This window comes from Alosa alosa, chromosome 8, assembly GCF_017589495.1.
Source record: "Alosa alosa isolate M-15738 ecotype Scorff River chromosome 8, AALO_Geno_1.1, whole genome shotgun sequence".
Taxonomy (NCBI): domain Eukaryota; kingdom Metazoa; phylum Chordata; class Actinopteri; order Clupeiformes; family Clupeidae; genus Alosa; species Alosa alosa.
The window spans coordinates 16,362,462-16,379,487 of record NC_063196.1 but is presented as its reverse complement, the minus strand read 5'-3'; the positions used below and the strand labels follow the sequence as shown (position 1 = coordinate 16,379,487).

General features: G+C 44.6%; 1 protein-coding gene across 16 annotated transcripts in view; it reads left to right on the top strand.

Moving 5' to 3' along the window:
- Positions 1-1,018: 1,018 nt before the first annotated feature.
- The window catches only part of ptprk (protein tyrosine phosphatase receptor type K), a 126,669-nt gene continuing 110,661 nt past the window's right edge, over positions 1,019-17,026 (top strand). For 15 of the 16 annotated variants that reach the window (XM_048249883.1, XM_048249882.1, XM_048249885.1 and 12 more), the window contains exons 1-2: positions 1,019-1,255; positions 3,232-3,255. In XM_048249883.1, coding sequence (XP_048105840.1) covers positions 1,183-1,255; positions 3,232-3,255 — 97 coding nt within the window. In that variant the 5' untranslated portion in view covers positions 1,019-1,182. The remainder of the gene's footprint in view (positions 1,256-3,231; positions 3,256-17,026) is intronic. The other variant, XM_048249872.1, reaches the window with a different exon arrangement.

Genomic DNA, 17,026 nt, shown 5'->3' with positions numbered 1-17,026 from the left:
CACAGATGTTCCCTTGGCGGATCAGACAGTGAGCGAGTGAAATCGGGTGTCGGTTTGGAAGGTGTTGCAAAGGCAACAGGCTGACTGTATCCTGTCCAAACATTTCTGACACCTGAAATTGGCACGCACCGAAGGCTCCGCGGCCTTCTTCCCCCCTTTCACTGAGAGACATTGACAGGAGGCTTTGATTTGGACTGTTTACATGGCAGCCAGACCCACCGCCCTGGCTCTGGCAGGAGAGTGTGACCGTCTGCTCTCGCCCGATGCTGAACTGAACTGTTAACTCGGAGCCTCAAGCCCAGTTCACTGACTCTGGTGCCTGATCTGAAGCCCGCACCATACAGTCCACGCTCACAACCCTGCGTTTAGAAATGTGATAAGTCACACCCACATGACAGAAAGAAAAGTGCCAGGAATCGTGAAGCTATATGAATCAATGTTTAACACAAAGTGCTGTCATTGCACTGAGTACGCTGCAGTGTTTTCTTAGCTGACAATGTTTAGGCCTATGTTATGGTCCATGCAAGCCATGTAAGCTCAGTTCACATATACAGGAAACTACAGTGACAAGAGACCATAAAAAGCCCCATTTAGACAGCATTTGACTTGCGACAAGATATGACGTTAATGTCATTCAGCAATTAGACAAATAAATACATAAATAACAACAACATAAACAACTACAAATAACACTGGTGACGCGAAACTTCATGCGAGAAGTTTTAAATGATTCATATTTTTGAGGCACCAGATGACTCGATTAGTCACAATGAGAATGCAGATTTAGGTATAAACTAGCCATTTCAACTTACATTTGTAAAAGTAGGCTGGCATGGCACATTATGGACAGAATAAAGATATGAGAACATCAACCTATACAAGTAGCCTATTGATGTATTTCATACATTTTCAATTTTTAGCATATTAAAAACCTCCACATCTATTTAATTAAAACAAAATGTAACTGCATACTGACGGCAGAGGGAGCTTGCCATCTCCAGGAGAGAGTCGCGTTTGATAAGGCAGCGTTTGAATCGGAGAGAGCGCTGACGTCATGGCCCATCTCTCCACACTCTGAGCAACAAAGTAGGAGAGAGAGGCTATGAGAATGGAGCGCGTGGATCGACTGGAATAACAACCTTTCTGAACTATTTTGAAACTTCGAAAACTCAATAAACAATCATGGATATGAGTATTCTGGGTTTCTTGCTGTTGTATTCACCCTTTCTAAGCGTCGGAGCCCAATTCCCAGCCGGTAAGTGGACATCTTAACATATTCTATGCTGCCGTGTGGTGGTCCGTGCGTGCGGCAGGGAAAGTTGTGGATGACTGTTGGGCAAGTTAATTATCATCCCTATATGCATCAAGGTGGATTACTATCTACGTAAAATTATTATTTGAAAGTATCTATTAAGATATTGTTCTGTTCACACCGTCCGTGACGTTGTATTTTTCTGATGGGCGTTGGGTTGTTCGTCTTTCTAAACTTGCCCACAGGTAGGCTACGGAATTATAGCAATGTGCTATCTTTGTGTAAATAAACTTGTAGCATGCCAATAGAGTATTCGTTCCTTTTTCTAATCATAATCGCTTACGACTTCATAGTTGGCTAGAATTTATCTAGAAAGTTTTTGACTCCCAGTTGTAGCGTAGGCTATGTCTTTGCTGGCAATTCGTAAGGGAAACTGAAATGGAGAGCTTGCACACCGATGTTGTGGCGAGTTTTTAAAACAGGTAACATTAGGCTAACCTTAGTAGCCTACTTCAAGAAGTTAACCAGCTCGCTACATGGTATTGAATAAACATTAGCCAAAAAATAGACAAGTGTTTTGCCGAATACAGTCTATGCAGTAGGCAACAGTAAAGTTAAATGTCCGCAATTCTAACCCCATGCACTTTTTGTGAAATTTAGCGAATCGCTCCAAATGGTCAACTCTGTTCATAGCCTCCACAGTCATGTCCATGTAGCCGAACGTTAATGGGAAGAGTGACAGAGACCGAGCTAGACGATCCCAGCACGGAGTTTCAGAAGCACAAAAAATGAATGTATATTGATTTGCATGATGTGAGCTCAAATACCAACCTTTTCCGAAACCAATTCACGGACAGTGTCTTTAATGAAGATGTTAATGTAAGCAAGCAATAGGATAAGATAGGTTACATTTAATTTGAAAAGTTGACTAACTCTAATTCAGAGGAGCAGGCAGGTATTCGATAGGCTTGTTTTTGCCGGGGAAAAACGTAGCCTAATATTAACAACAAAAGGACAAGTGCATCTATCCCAGCCCAGGTTTTACAGTGCACGCTGTGTTAATTTATTTGCAGCACCGAAAACGGTTGTTATCGGCTACGCGTGGGAAAAGCAGTTGCTCAGTTTTTGTTTCCTTGGCGAATTTTGCCGAACTGGCTTCTGTGCCTTAGCAGATGAAGAGACAAACAGCCTACCCTACATGATCAGTTTAAACAAGCCTAGCCTATGCGAATGCGAAACCCAAAGTTGTTTAGGTTAATTTAAGGTAAAATGTGCCCAAAATTGTAACATTTGGGTTACAGTAGGCCTACCCCTCACTCTTTTGTAGTTGACCATGCAAATGAAATCCCAGGGGGATTTAAGAAGGATTCCCTGGACGCAACCCAAAAGCTATTTGAAAATGTTCATTCAACGAGCTGAGTCCGATAGCTTCAGTTTTGGTTATCTGAATGCGCGTAGCCTGTTACGCGTAAACTGTCAGAAACAACTCCTTACCTTTTTGCTCTTTCTTTTAAATTGTTCTGAGAATTGTTCAAAGTTGACCCTGTCATTTTTTTTAAAACTCATGTAGAGTAGTAAAGAGAATCAGAAAACTTCCTAGTCTATTTATAACCCAATTGTCTCAATTTTCAACATCTGTCGGAACGTAATCTAGCCTGCATCGTATCATAGATTAATTCTCCATAGGCGGAGAGAGAGAGGCTGCAAAATACAGCTGTCTTCATAGGTGATTAATTAGTGAAAAAAGTCTTATCCGTGGATTAATTAAATTACAGCAATGCAATCAAAAACACGTAGGCCTGTATGCCATGGGTATTTCGCATTTTCGGAGATTCATTACCGAGTGGGTTAATAACGCTCGTAGAGTTATGCAAATTAAGTGAGAGATTATTTAACACTGGTAAACAGTGATTTCAACGCAGGCGGTCAAATTGCTGTGCTAATCCAGCTATTATTTTCTCTCTCGCATCTGGACGCAGCGCAAATGGGACATGCGGAGAAAGGTGAGTGTGTGTGTGCAGCGCAGCGCAACATCATACAGTGAGAGCTTCTGTCTTGGGTAATTGTGACGCTATGGTTTGATAAATCGCCCCCTCAGCGCCCGACGGGGTTTCTTTAAAACTGCTCACTTGCAACAACACCCCACCCCTCAAAACTCGCCAGGGGCTTGCATGCTCTAGGCGTCAACACTATCACGCTAACTTAATTCTTCCTCTTTAAATACGCACAGCCCTAATAACCATTAGTTAACGTGTTAAGCACAAGCCCATAGTATACAGAATTGAATGCCACTACCAATTTAAGATATAAGAGTGCTCTCTTGTTTAGAATAAGAATGAGTTTTAATGGCCAAATATATGTTCACACATACACAGTTTTTCATAAGGTGGTCATAACTAATGACATAATGATGCACTGTACTTAGCACAATGAATTACGCCCAGAGTAGAGACATGTGGTGGTGGACATAAGTAAGGCCCTCTTCTAGTCATACGTGAAGCATGCAAATGCATTTCTGGGAGAACAGCATCATTAACAGGGCTGCATAATCTGGAGCTTGAAGTGTGTCCCTGTCAATTATTCAGGTTCAAAAGCTCTCATCTTGAACAGTTATTCATTTACTTATTTTGTTTATTATTTATTTTCCTGCATGTCGGTGGACATTGCTGTCCATCTGTTGTGTTGAGATGTGTTCTGTTGTTCTGTTCTGTGGCCTGGTTTGTCATTATAAAGCACCACCATGAACTATCAGTGCTCTGTGAAATATCTCTTTGGCGGTCCGGTTTTTGGTACATACTGGTTGATTCTCAACCACTGATGGCATTGCACCATAGCTATTTATATAAGATGGGTTTCAGTGTTGCAAAGTTGGTTTGATGCTCCAAAAAAAAGTGTCTCACTCTCTAGTCTTGCCTTTGTTTTTAAATCAGAGGACATTGTCCTTTGCTGAACAGGGCTCAGGGGCACACTGTCGCTTGTCAGGGAAAAGAGACAAGTCGGGCAAAACTAGGACATGAGGCCTTGCTGTTTGGCTTTCCGTGACAGTTCACTCCGAGGTGCAGGCAGTCTAATGTCATTGTTTTATTACAGGTTAGGCGACGAGTCACAAGTTGCTTATCACAGCACTTGTGGAGAGGAAACATACTCTCTTTATTTTACCTGCCATCAACAAAATCTATTTGTGGCTGGCCAGGTATTGTTTCTTTCCCCCTTCAGTTGTTTCCCTCAGCGTGGAGATTATGCATGGTAAATCAATACCTGACAAAATGTGTCAAGTGATTTTTGCAGTGGTGTGGATTTTTAATTTAATTCCCTGGAATTCGGCGAGTTCCGCATAATTTCCCCCTTGCATTTCTTCATCCCATGCCGCTCCAGTGAAGGTTTTGTCAGCATGTTACTTGAATGCCAGCAAGCCCCCCCTTATCCAGGATTATCCATGGACAAGTTATTCTTGTTACCATCCCATACAGAATGGGCTTTCTCACGTAGTATCCCGAGTTGTAATCTAATACGTATATTTCAAATGACCTTGCCTGTTGAGTGTCAGCCAAATGGTTGCCTGTTAGCTTTTTTTCCCCTTCCCTTTTTGTATCAAGGTGGAGTCGTGTACTCAAGGAAAAAGGAAAGGAAAGTGGCTGACAGGTTCATCTGGATGCTAACTGCTCAGCCTCTCAGCTCTTTTCGGGCTCTTAACGCGCGCTGGCTTGGTGGAATAGAGCGCTCGCAGGCATTTTAGTCTTTGAGCAGGCCTGAGCGGATGCTGTGACGGGCCTGGAGATGATGGGGCCTGAGTGTGCTTAAAAGCAAAAAAAAATGGTGGTGGTGGTAGTGAGGGGGGTTGTGGGCTTGTGAAGTGCAATTGTTCGTGCCGAGGCCCTCAGTGTCCATCTCCAGCTGCAGTTATCCTCGCTCTTTGTCATCGCAGCACTTTCTGGATTAGTGGCCGTAATGGCCTCCGCTGCCCTGTTCGGACTCTTCCCTCTCTTAAGCTCCTTTGGAGAGCTGACTGGACTCTTCCAAAGAGGGCGAGACGTCAAGGCCAGTGCAGGATCTTAGTGCTGTGCTTATTCCCATTTCTCTCACTCCCTGCGTGATATCTCTACTGTTGTTTTGTTGTTTTTGTTTTTTTATGAGCTGTTTTTTTTGGAGGGATGAGAGATTTTAGTATCATGACTTATAACCCCATAAAGATTATGACATTACTAATAGCCGAAATTAATCCGTGGTCTCTTAGGGAAAACACTGTCTTTGGTCATTTTACAGCTGCCCATTACATCCGTCAGTGTCAACCTCAGATTTTGCGTTTCAGCCGCGAGCTGTCGAGAGTTGTCACACGCTCTTCCCTCAGGTTTGTGTGGAGTGGAGTCATCACACCGGGTTGAACCCCTTGTGTTTGCCGGAGTTGACGCCGGAACAGTGGTCAAGGACAGTGCCGTGCCTTCCTGCCTTAACGGCATATTATGTTTGGCAGAGATTTATTTTCCAAACCCCTCCTGAGTATCTCTCTCTCTCTCTCTCTCTCTCTCTCTCTCTGTGTGTTTGTGTGTGGTGGTTCGTGACGTGTGTGTGTGTGTGTGTGTAGTGTCTTCCTCCCCCCTTTTCTCTCCATGTCTGTGAAAACTGTCAGATGCGGCCCTGTCACACCACACGCTATTGGAAGCAACACAGACACGTCACGAACCACCTCACACACATCCACACATAGAAAGAGAGAGAGAGAGACACCACACACACACACACACACACACACACACACACACACACACACACACACACACACACACACACACACACACACACAGATAGATAGATAGATAGATAGATAGATAGATAGTGTATCAACTGACTGAACAGAAACACCACCTGTCCTCCTGTCATAAAGCCTCCTTCAATCACTCCAAGTAGACACTCCTTTAATTTATTCCTTCTGACTCAGTCTTACTCATCATTCCTTTTATATTTATAATCTTCAGTAGCATCTTGGTTTAGTTATTTTCCCCTTGCATGCATGTACATGCACGTTCTAGTCATGTTCTAAACGCTGCTGTTACATTGGTGTACATATGTGAGCGATCTGTCAGGTGCTTGGTTTGTGTCTGCCAACTGTCTTAATGGGATCTCTCAGTAGACAGTGACGAGTCAAAACATGTCTGCGTGGGAGTGTGCATATCCCAGACAAGTTGATGTGACCTGACCAGTCTAATTCCCTCATTTGTTCTACATTTATTTTTTCCCCTTCTCCATATATGAATAACTCTGAGCAAATACTATTTTTGTTGACGAGAATTCATAGGGATTTTTTTTAAAGAATTCCTAAGTAAGTAAAATTAGTTTTCAGGTCTTTGACTGAATTGTGTGGCCAGATCACCTCAGAAAACCAGCTGAGAGAACTTTAAGGACCGATTTCTGGCTTTTCATTAGTGTAGTCAGTGGTTTCTTTTCTACTTTATCATATTTGCTCTATTCTGCATGGGTATGAGAGAAAACACCACCAGTGAGGAAAACACCGTCAGTAAATAATGAGCAACATATTGAAGTGGTATTGTTATTGAATAGGTAAGACCATTTTCTTCCTCCACAGAACAATTTACACTTTGCTCTCTGCAGATTTTGTTTACAATCCCTCCCAGGAAATCACTGACGTACAAAGCTCTCCCTTTTTACCATTTTTATTATTTGTTTTATCTGTGTGTTGTACCCTTCATTGGCTCTCAGCAGAGAGAGAGGCTGCGAAGAAAGCGGATTTTCTCGTTAAGTCGGCGCAAATGAATGTTAATGATATAGATTTGAATCCCCACCACACGGCCTGTGAGCCCACCTCCTCTCCTCCCATCCTCCTCCTCCCCCTTTATCTGTTTTGCGTGTGCTGATGTTAAGCAGCTCTCTCCTGCTGCTCGCAGAGACAAGTGGGGCTGTCACTTAGTGTGACAGTGAAGGCAGAGCAAGGCCCAGCCGAGTCGCTTTGTCTAACGGCAATTTATGGCCGCTTTTTTCTCCAACAAAAGAGGGGATTCTCTCTTTCTCTCCCTCTATTTTTCTCTTTTTATCCTCCTAGTTTTTCCAATTGTCTTTCTATTTGCCTATCCGAGGCTTAGTGGCTTCATCATGTCTCACCTGCTGCTTCCATCTTCCACCTCTTCCATCACTCTCATCGGGGAGACTCGTGATCCACTTCCCTTATATACATGTATACCTCAAGGGAGGTGTGGACTGTAGGATGGTCTCATTAGGCTATACGATCCTAGAGTCCATCACTTAAGGTATTGCTGATGAGGCAGCTTTACCTCAGCTGATGTAGTTTTATGTGAAGGGCTTTTCTGTTGTTGTTTTCCCTCTGTAAGTTAATGTGGCACGACCCTCTGTGAACAGCGGCTTCTTGGTTATGCTCCGTAATAAACATGGCCGCTGCCTCAGTCAGAAATATTACACGGGAGACGGGGGAGAAAAGAGTGCGTCCACTCGGGGCAGATAACGTTGCTGAGGGCCTGCCTCCATGTGACAGAGGATGTCCACAGGAGTTAAGTTCAGTAGGAGATTCGCTTATACATACAGCGGAGCTTGTGAGATGTTTGCACAGTGTTTTTTTTCTCTCTCTCTCTCTCTCTCTCTCTCTCTCTCTCTCTCTCTCTCTCTCTCTCTCTCTCTCTCTCTCTCTGTTGTTTGTTCTTTTCGTGTGTGGTAAGTGTAGTTGAAGGGTACATGAAAAGCAGTAATTCCTCCCCCCTACACACACACCTCCTCCCTGAAAGCCTTCCTGAGAAGGCCCCTGGCTAACGGCGGAGTGTTTGTATTCTCAGGGTCCTGCTCAGGAGACTCTGCCCACATGTGGCTTCGGTTAGCCACGGACCTTGCTTAACGTTTGAACTCAAATTAACAGGATCGTCACGGTCACAGAGCAGCTGCAAAGAATTTGAAACAACAACTTTCGAATCATTTCGACCTATTCTTTAGTTCATTTATAGCCTAGTTGATTTATGCTTTCTTTGCTGCTGTTGGCGCCATCATTTGCTTAATTGTCGATGCGGTTGTACAGAGGGTGATGGAGCAAGCTGGGGGTTTATTCATGCATGCCTTAGGAAGGGGCTCCACATGTTCAGTACTCCTGGAAGAATTCGGCGATGTCGGATGCACCTCCGCTCCGTCTCATTAGCATGCAATGCCGCTACACGGGTTGCAAAAGTTCAGCTCTTGTTTGTCAGTGACATCATTCTCGCCCAGCTGAGAACTTTGATAGGGTCAAGCTACCCCCAGCGGGTTAACATTATTTCATGGCGGCACCTCTCCAATAAAGAAATTGAAGCAACCACATTACCCCTGGGTGAAGGTTAAATAGCTGCTTTTTGAGAGAAGGGGTGTGAGACAGAGAGGCACACAATCTGATTAGCCAATCAGAATTCCAATGTGCACACCAACAATGGCTTGGTCACGCTTAATGTGGCAGTTGTTATTGTCTCGTGGTATTGGTAAATTGAAAAAAAAAAGGATCAGTTCAGCTCCTTTTGGTCTCCAGACTGTAATGTTCTGAGTTAGTCTCAATTTGTGGTGTTTCATTTTTTATTTCTCATTATCGAGTTCTGTCATTTAAAAAGGCACAGTCCGGAAAGGAGGGAGAGAGAGGAGGAAAGAGAGAGAGAACTAGCCGAAATGTGTGAGTGAATAATCATCTGAAATTGGATCCTTTGTACAGAAGTGAACGCTTCAATATCAGACAGTTCTCTGTTCATTTGATGAAGTGAACGGTGACTGGTTTGATCTGGCTTGGCTAAAGGACGCTTCATTAAAGTTCTTAGTAACTGGTGGGGTAACAGCAGATTGTCTCCATTAGTTTAGTTTTGCAACTCCTGCTATCGACAGATCTCCGAAGTACCCTGAGCTTGCCACAGAATATAATTGTGGAAACCAAAGTGCTAGGATGAACAAATAGTGCAGCGCTAATGAAAGTGTATTTTGATCGGGATAAAAGAAGCTAAGACTTTAGAACAGCGATGAGTCAAGCCCTGGAAGAGTCAGGCCCAGACTCCTGTTCACACATCTTCGTGTTTTCACCTGCACACATTGTTAGGGCAGTCGCTCATCCGTCACTGCTGCCTCTGCTCGAAACGCTTTTCAGTAGATTAATCAGGAAATGGTCCTCTTCCTTTACCCATTCCTGCATGGCCACTAGTGACCTTGATGTGGGAATTCATGCGCCGCTTGCTCTTTCCACAGCTCAACATCTTATTGAACGAACAGTGCAAACAGCAAAATAAATGTCCCGTGAAGGCAAACGCTAATCATTGGATTTTTTTTTTTTTTTGAGGTTAACATGTGGACACCATTTTCCGAAGTGCCTTCTTTGTTCCTGTCTTCTGTGCTTTCATTGTCCAGTATATTACATTAGCCACCACAGCCCAGTTCATTCCGTGCTAAGTTTGTTAACTCGACTAATTTCAGCGGATGCATCTTCAGGGAGCTTTTGTGGTTTAGGGGATCTTCCCTCATTCAGTCCCCAGTCGCTGATTCAGGACCGGTGTTTGCGGAGGCACCTGGGCCTGCCAGTTTCTGGATCAGTGAAGCTCTTTGATGTAAGCCTGCCATTTTAGTCACAGTCTCCTTGCAACTGGGGGGAAGATTTGAGGCACAAAACGCTCCATTGTCCACAGCCTCTCGCCAAGAAGGGGAAGGGATGCCTGTGAACCTGGAAGAAGTGGTCACGAATTATGATAAATCATCTTTGACTGAGAATCCACAGCTATGTAATCTGTTTTGAGGGTGCCTTTTGTGCCATACTCAGTAGTCTTCACTTCACGGTTGCTTTGCGTTCCCCACCCCCCCACTCCCGCACCCTCCTGCCTTTGCCTCACTCCTATGCCCTATGCTTCAGACTTTTTATGTCCTCCAAGAGATGATTATTTCTCCCAGAGAAAAACTCTTTTGACCTTTTCTGAACAAGCTGTGGCAAGTCGATTTAGGCAGAGTTGGTGTCAAGCGCCCACTCACTCCCAATTCAAGCTCCTTATCAGGACCAAGCTGAAGCGTCTGAGCTCCAGTCTGGCTCCGGTCCACAACCGGCATGTGGGCCTCCCCCCGTGTCAATCAGGACAGCACAGCGTGTGAAGAATAATCTGTTCTCCAATAGTCAAAGGACTACTCCGGAGAAGACACTCATTACTGAAGCAAGTGTCCGCATTGCGGAAGAAAGTTGAGTTGTTACTTTGCATATTTTTATTTTCGTAGGCTACCGACAGTGTCATCGCAGCTCCTTGTTGGCACTTATTAGCAAATGGGGGTTAAGTGCCAGTAGCCCAAGTGCAGTGCATCGATGATGCAGTTAAGTAATCCACAGCTTAATTTTAGCGCATCATTTTATTGTGAACTTGTCCACGTTCAGGGTGTGTTCCTCCTCCTTCCTCTCCTCCCTTCCCTCCCTCCCTCCTTCTTTCTCTCTCTCTCTCTTGCAGTTGGTAGTGTAATTAGAGAGTTTGTTGTGGCACGTTGTTTACAGTGATGCGTCTTGGCACATTTTTAATTGTAGGACTGTGGACTTGCTGGTCTGACAGGCTGTCTTAATGAGCGGGCTGTCTGATCGGCGCGGATGATCCAGGGTGACAGTCCTCCAGCGCTGAACTAGTGCCCACAGTGGACGGGTAGGGGGGCAGTCATCCTCCGCCGCTGCCCCTCCATCCCCTCCCCATCCTTCTCTGCGATCTGTCATCTCCCCTGTTTGAAGTCCCGTCGGCCAGTGTTAGCCCACATGCTTTGATTGACTTACTCCCCCCTCCACATTCCTTCCCTGGCTTCTCCTTGCTTGATGTATTGCGAAATTGTATTAACTAGTGTGACTGAAAAGGGAGCCACTGTCACCTTCCTGCAGGCTAAAGAAGGAAGTGGCAAAGGAGAGAGTCCATAGCCCCTATATATCGTTCCCTCTCTCTCCCCCTCCCTCTTGCTTTCTCTCTGTCTTTCTTCCTCTCTCTCTCCTCTCCCTTTTTCTCTCTTCCTCTCTCTCTCTCTCTCTCTCAGATATTGCTCCAGCTATATTAATATTTGAGGGGTCTATCTTGACTGCGATTTTCCGTGACGGATGTCGTTGGGCCACAACATCTGACCCTGCAGGTGTTTCATCTCCTTACTGCAGAGGGTTTGCAGTTTGCTCAGGGAAATTGGGTCCTTGGCTCTGCCTTCTGTCACAGGCAGACACTTACACAACGACTTTTTTTCCCCCCTTCTACATCTGCACTAAAACATGTCATAACTATGAGATCAAGCATGTCTTAAAGCATGCGTGTCTTTTGGCTAGGCCAGATGTATCAGGACAGCGATAAGCGTGGGAAGAAACAGTAGATGAAGTGAAAGAACACACGGAAGTGATTGCATTTTGTTCTCAACTCGGAGGAACCTATGATCTCTATATTAGTGTCATTTTAGTATGCCACCTCACATTTAATTTTTCTTTTATTATTCATTGCAATAATTATTCATCATCATTCAAGTAATTTTACCCTTTTATTTGACCTTTTGAGTGCAGGCGCCTTAATGTTGTTGTTCTCTTTACTCCAGAAACACAGTGGCATATGTCTTTGGATGACAAAGGGCATTTTTTGTGCTCAGAGCAGGTCACATTCTTGGTCAGTGGCAGAAAGAAAGCCTGAAACAAAGTTATGTTTAAACTTAACAAAACGGTCCATGTGGTTTTAAAAGAGAATATCAACAGTGGAGTAGAACACCCCTCAGAGTCTTCTAAACATGCAGTAGCCATTGCATGGGTCATTTTACATCAGCTGTCTCAGCTGAGACCAAGTGCAGACAAGATAAGCATGTATAAATGTGAAGGCATCAGCATGCGTAGTGAAACATGAGTGATATCTCTTCTTTACGAGTCTGGTTGCATGTTGGTTGTCAAACTGAAGTAGCATATTTTGACAAGCTGAGGTCTGCAGTGAATCTTAATCACCCCCAAGTTCAACCTCTCACCCGCCTACTGATGATTGAATGCAGAGTTGGATTCTGTCTCCAGCCACTGCACTCCAGCCATGGAAATAAACTAACCCTAACCCTAGCTAGAGATATAATATGTTGAGCTCAATCTTAATCAAAAAATGAGTAATGACAAGTGGTAACCTAATTTGTTGACAGGTAATTTAGGAAATTATGTATTATCATCAAATCCAAATCCACTATGGATGGACCCTGAACCGTAACAATTTCCATGTGTATCAAAAAGCAAAAGAAAGATCTTCCATGACTTGTACATGGAAGTTATATGATATTGTAACATTACGATTTCACATCTTTGCTGTATGAGACCATTTATAAGAATGAAATTGTCCTATATAAAGTGCTTCTCAGACATGACATTTCCTCTATTGAAATATGATGGAATACATGCTTTGATTAAATTGTGTTTTTATCATTGTTCTATGCATTGCTATAAAGAAAGCCCTATAAAATATGTTAAACGGTCTGTCTACTGCCTGGAATAGCTATTCCCAAGGGAGGACCAAATGGTTGTCATTGTTGCTGTGTTGCACTTTGCCTCTTCGATCTCCATGTCAGATTGGATGCATCATAACACAGATGAGGTTAATCAGAAGGTTAATGATGGGCATTTGCTCTCCACTCTACCTGCAGACACAGAACTAAGCCTACAATCACAGCTCATGATGGATAACCACATTTGATCTGGCCCTGATGGGACTAGGTGTAGCTCTACAGAATCTGATGCCAACAAGTTCTGGGTTAATGTCACAATCAGCTATCTCTAGGTTTCTTTGTGATTTCATTTCTTGTGTTTCATTTCTTTGTTAGTGGCCATTATGAACTTGAATACCAATGATTGATGTGAACTGCCTTGACAATTAGTTTTGGTCATCGTGTTTTTAAAAAATTGGAGTCAAAGTTGCGTGCTGTTAAACAATGCTGGCCATTGTGCGCATCTATAGTTGTTGCCAGCGCTTGAACCGGGGAAATTGGCTTGTTGGGGTAATGAACTGACCTTTGACTCCTTGGCCCCTTCTCTTTGGCTTTGTCTGTGAGCTTACACTGCTGCTTGACCCAGTGGAGCAGGGAACCCCCCCCCCATCTGACAGCGTCCTGACCGTTGGGTCTGCGGGCATGACGGTGAATTGATGACGACAAGCCTCGACCGATTCGCATCGAACGGGGAGGCTTAATCAAGGCTTGTTGGGGTAATGAACTGACCTTTGACTCCTTGGCCCCTTCTCTTTGGCTTTGTCTGTGAGCTTACACTGCTGCTTGACCCAGTGGAGCAGGGAACCCCCCCCCGTCTGACAGCGTCCTGACCGTTGGGTCTGCGGGCATGACGGTGAATTGATGACGACAAGCCTCGACCGATTCGCATCGAACGGGGAGGCTTAATCAATCATCTGGGCCAGACTCCCGCCGAGGTGATGGGGCATTAATTGAATTCCAGGCTCGTTACAGCAGTCGTCATTGCAGAGGTCACGTAGCGGGTTGTAATTTTTCACCTCTCTCTCTCTCTCTCTTGTGTTTACCCTGGCAGAGTGTTAATCTGAAAATGAATCCATTAAGCATTTCTCCATCGCAAAATCCGTGCCACGCATTTTCTTCCGGAGCTCTCGCTGTCCATTCATTTGAAACATGCACCCACACCTCTCCCTGGGGCTCATCCTATACATTCTACCACTCAAGTGATGGTGATCCCCGTTCACCCCGGCAGTCAATTAACAGTCCACTTCATGGGAATGTGCGGACAGAACTGTAGCAGAACAACGTTCCATGTGGTGTTGAGTGGGTAGGTAAATGTGTTTGTTTGTTTGTGTGTGTGTGTGAGCGTGTGTGAGCGTGTCCGAGAGAGCTGGAGGTCAGCGTGAGAGTTCGGATGTCGCGTGGAGGAGACCCCAGAGCGGTGTGTGTGGGGGCTGCATAAGAGACAGATGGCGTTGATGTTTGCACAGAAATAGGAGTGCTTCCTTCCCAATGCCTTCAAGACAAGCTTCTTCACTCCCTCTCTCTCTGTCTCTCTAGCAGTGTAATGTGTTAACGAACACAAAGATCTTATGTGTGAGGCGATTGAGGGTCAATTGCTTTCTTTTTAAGTTAATGCCAGAATTTCACTTTCACAACGGAAAATCATTCATCAGGGAATAAAGCTGAAATTAATTCAGTACGAAGGCACTTACGCTTTACCCTGTTAACACATGCTATCTATTCATTTCAGAGAGGTGACACTTTCAAAAAATAAAAACTCTGGCTTTCTGTATGGAAGTTGCCATCGCACTGGCAAGGAGGCCGACCCTTCCCATGATGCACTGTGATCTGAATCTGTCACTGGGTGTAGAGGGTAACCAGTGAGTGGCCTTCTCCTCCAACACCCCCACCCCCCGCCGTGGCCGACCACTGTCGATCTGCCCACTTGCGTCAGCTCATCCGCCCGGTCGTCCCCGGGCGCTGCTGTCTCAGCAGTGCAGGAGGCCGATGATGAGCTCATAGCTGGCGTCCATTTTGAGAGACCTCATTCTTTCACTGACTTGAGTACATCACAAAACCTTCTTATAGAACTGGTTAGTCCAAATCCTGAAGTATCCAGGCTAATGTTAAAAGGAAGACATCAACTTTCTTGGGATATTAGCTTATTTGACCCAGTCTGACATCTTAGCATAATTGGCTGGAAGTGGGTTAGACCAGTCAGCTTCAAGTTAGCCTATAACTAAAAGGAAGCTATAGGCTAACTGGTCTAATCCACATATTATCTAACTCTGGGGTAGATGGCAAATAAGTTAGGCTAATTACCCAAAATGTTGGTGTGTTCCTTTTAACAACAAACTGATTGATTGTGTGACACTTGTAATGTGTGATTTTGTATAACTTGAAGCTCAGTTAATTATAATTTCTTAGTGTTTTTAATTCTAATAAATAAAATAATAATATGCTTTCATATAATTTAAGGCTCTTCTCCAGTGTTGAGGCCACAGTGAACTTTGTTAAGTTAAGACTAAGCCTAATCAACTCTACTATGAAAAACCATTCAAATGCTATTGGGACTTGATTTGAGTCTGAATGCCTGAATGCCTGTTTAAGTCTTTGCAGTGGAGACTGAGTGAGTACCCCCCCCCCCCCCCCCCCCCCCCATATTGGCAGTACCTCCTGTATGCACTGATTACAGCCCTATTCTTTTCCTCCTTGGCCCAGCAGAATCATTAATTACATAACCTGACTGTCAGAGTAATTTGTGAAAACTCTCTCTGGTCAGTGAAAAGCTCCCCACAGCTTCCAGCAATACACGTATGCAACGTAACGGACAACGATAAATGATTGCTTTGTTTTTGAAGTACCTTTAATCAAGGTCATTAGTGTGATTATCACTAGGTGAAGGCGCTATTATTATTTTTTTTATAAATCAGTGAGAGAGTCTGTATTTGCCCTTCACATTGAACAGCAGAACAGGAGGGAGGGTAACTGCGGAAGCGCGCACTTCCTTCCAGACAGACCTGGACGAGCCACAGCGGCGGACTCTCCTGAAGCCAGCCCCGACCTGGTGGTGTCCACTGGGCAGAGCCTGGCGCCGCCATATGGGCCGGGAGACTGGAGGTGGTGAACAGGGGGTCGCTCCAGATGGTCGGTCCATCCCGTCCACCCCCCTTCACTCCCATCTCACCCCATCCCCCACCTCCCCCTCCGTCAGCGGCCAGCTGACAGACAGTAAATGTCATCTGTAGCTTCCATTGGCCTGATGGCATGGCTGGCATGACTGCGGGCATCTTTCGTTCCGCTCTGCTCCACTCCACTTCGCTCGCTGCTTCTGCAGGTATGTGTGATGCTGGGAGGAAAAAATGGCCATGTGATGCTTCATACGCCAGATCAATTTCCACTTGAGTGTTTCAAAAAAAAAAGAAAAATAAGTCGTTGTTAAAGGTTTTTTTTTTTGTTGTTGATGGTGGATCTGCATGGCCATTAGATTTTAATAAGAACAAGAGGAAAAGGGAACGTGTTGCGTTCCTCTTTTTCTTCCTTTCACCCCTAGAGGCCAAATGAGACCACATTCCTTGCATGTCCTCACAATCAGCCACCTGTATCAAGTTTGGATATCATGCATCAAAGCGTTGCTGAGATAAGAGCTCATTTCCTGTATTGCAGCGCCCCCTATAAAGGCCAAATGATGCCAATTTCCTAGTGCGTCCTCACAATCAGGTACCAAGTCCCTATACCAAGTTTGGACTTCATACATCAAAGCGTTGCTAAGATAGGAGCTCACTTCCTGTATTGCAGCGCCCCCTATAGAGGCCAAATGATGCCAATTTCCTAGTGCGTCATCATAATCAGGTAACAGGTCCTTATACCAAGTTTGGGTTTTGTACACCAAAGCGTTGCTGAGATACAAGCTCACTTCCTCTAATGCAGCGCCCCCTATAGAGGCCACATGATGTCAATTTCGTAGTACGTCCTCACAATAAGATACCAAGTTTGGACTTCATACATTAAAGCGTAGCCGAGATGTTAGGCGGCATCATAGCCATGTGTGATTGGCTGTCACAGGCAAATAAACTTGAAATGAAAAAATCTGACAAGTATCGTTTCGGCTTGGTCTGAAGATCATCTCCGCCAAGTTCCATGAAAATCGGATGAAATTTGTAACCGCTAAAACTTTTCGTAGAGTTTGGACTAAATCCAATATGGCGGAGGTCCAATATGGCGGAAAGTGACGTAATAGGAGTCATTGAACTCCGGTTGGTCCAGGGATTCCAACAGTACCTGATTTGTTAAAATCGGGACGCACCGTTCAATGATCACATGCGTGAATGCAATCCAGGTTCG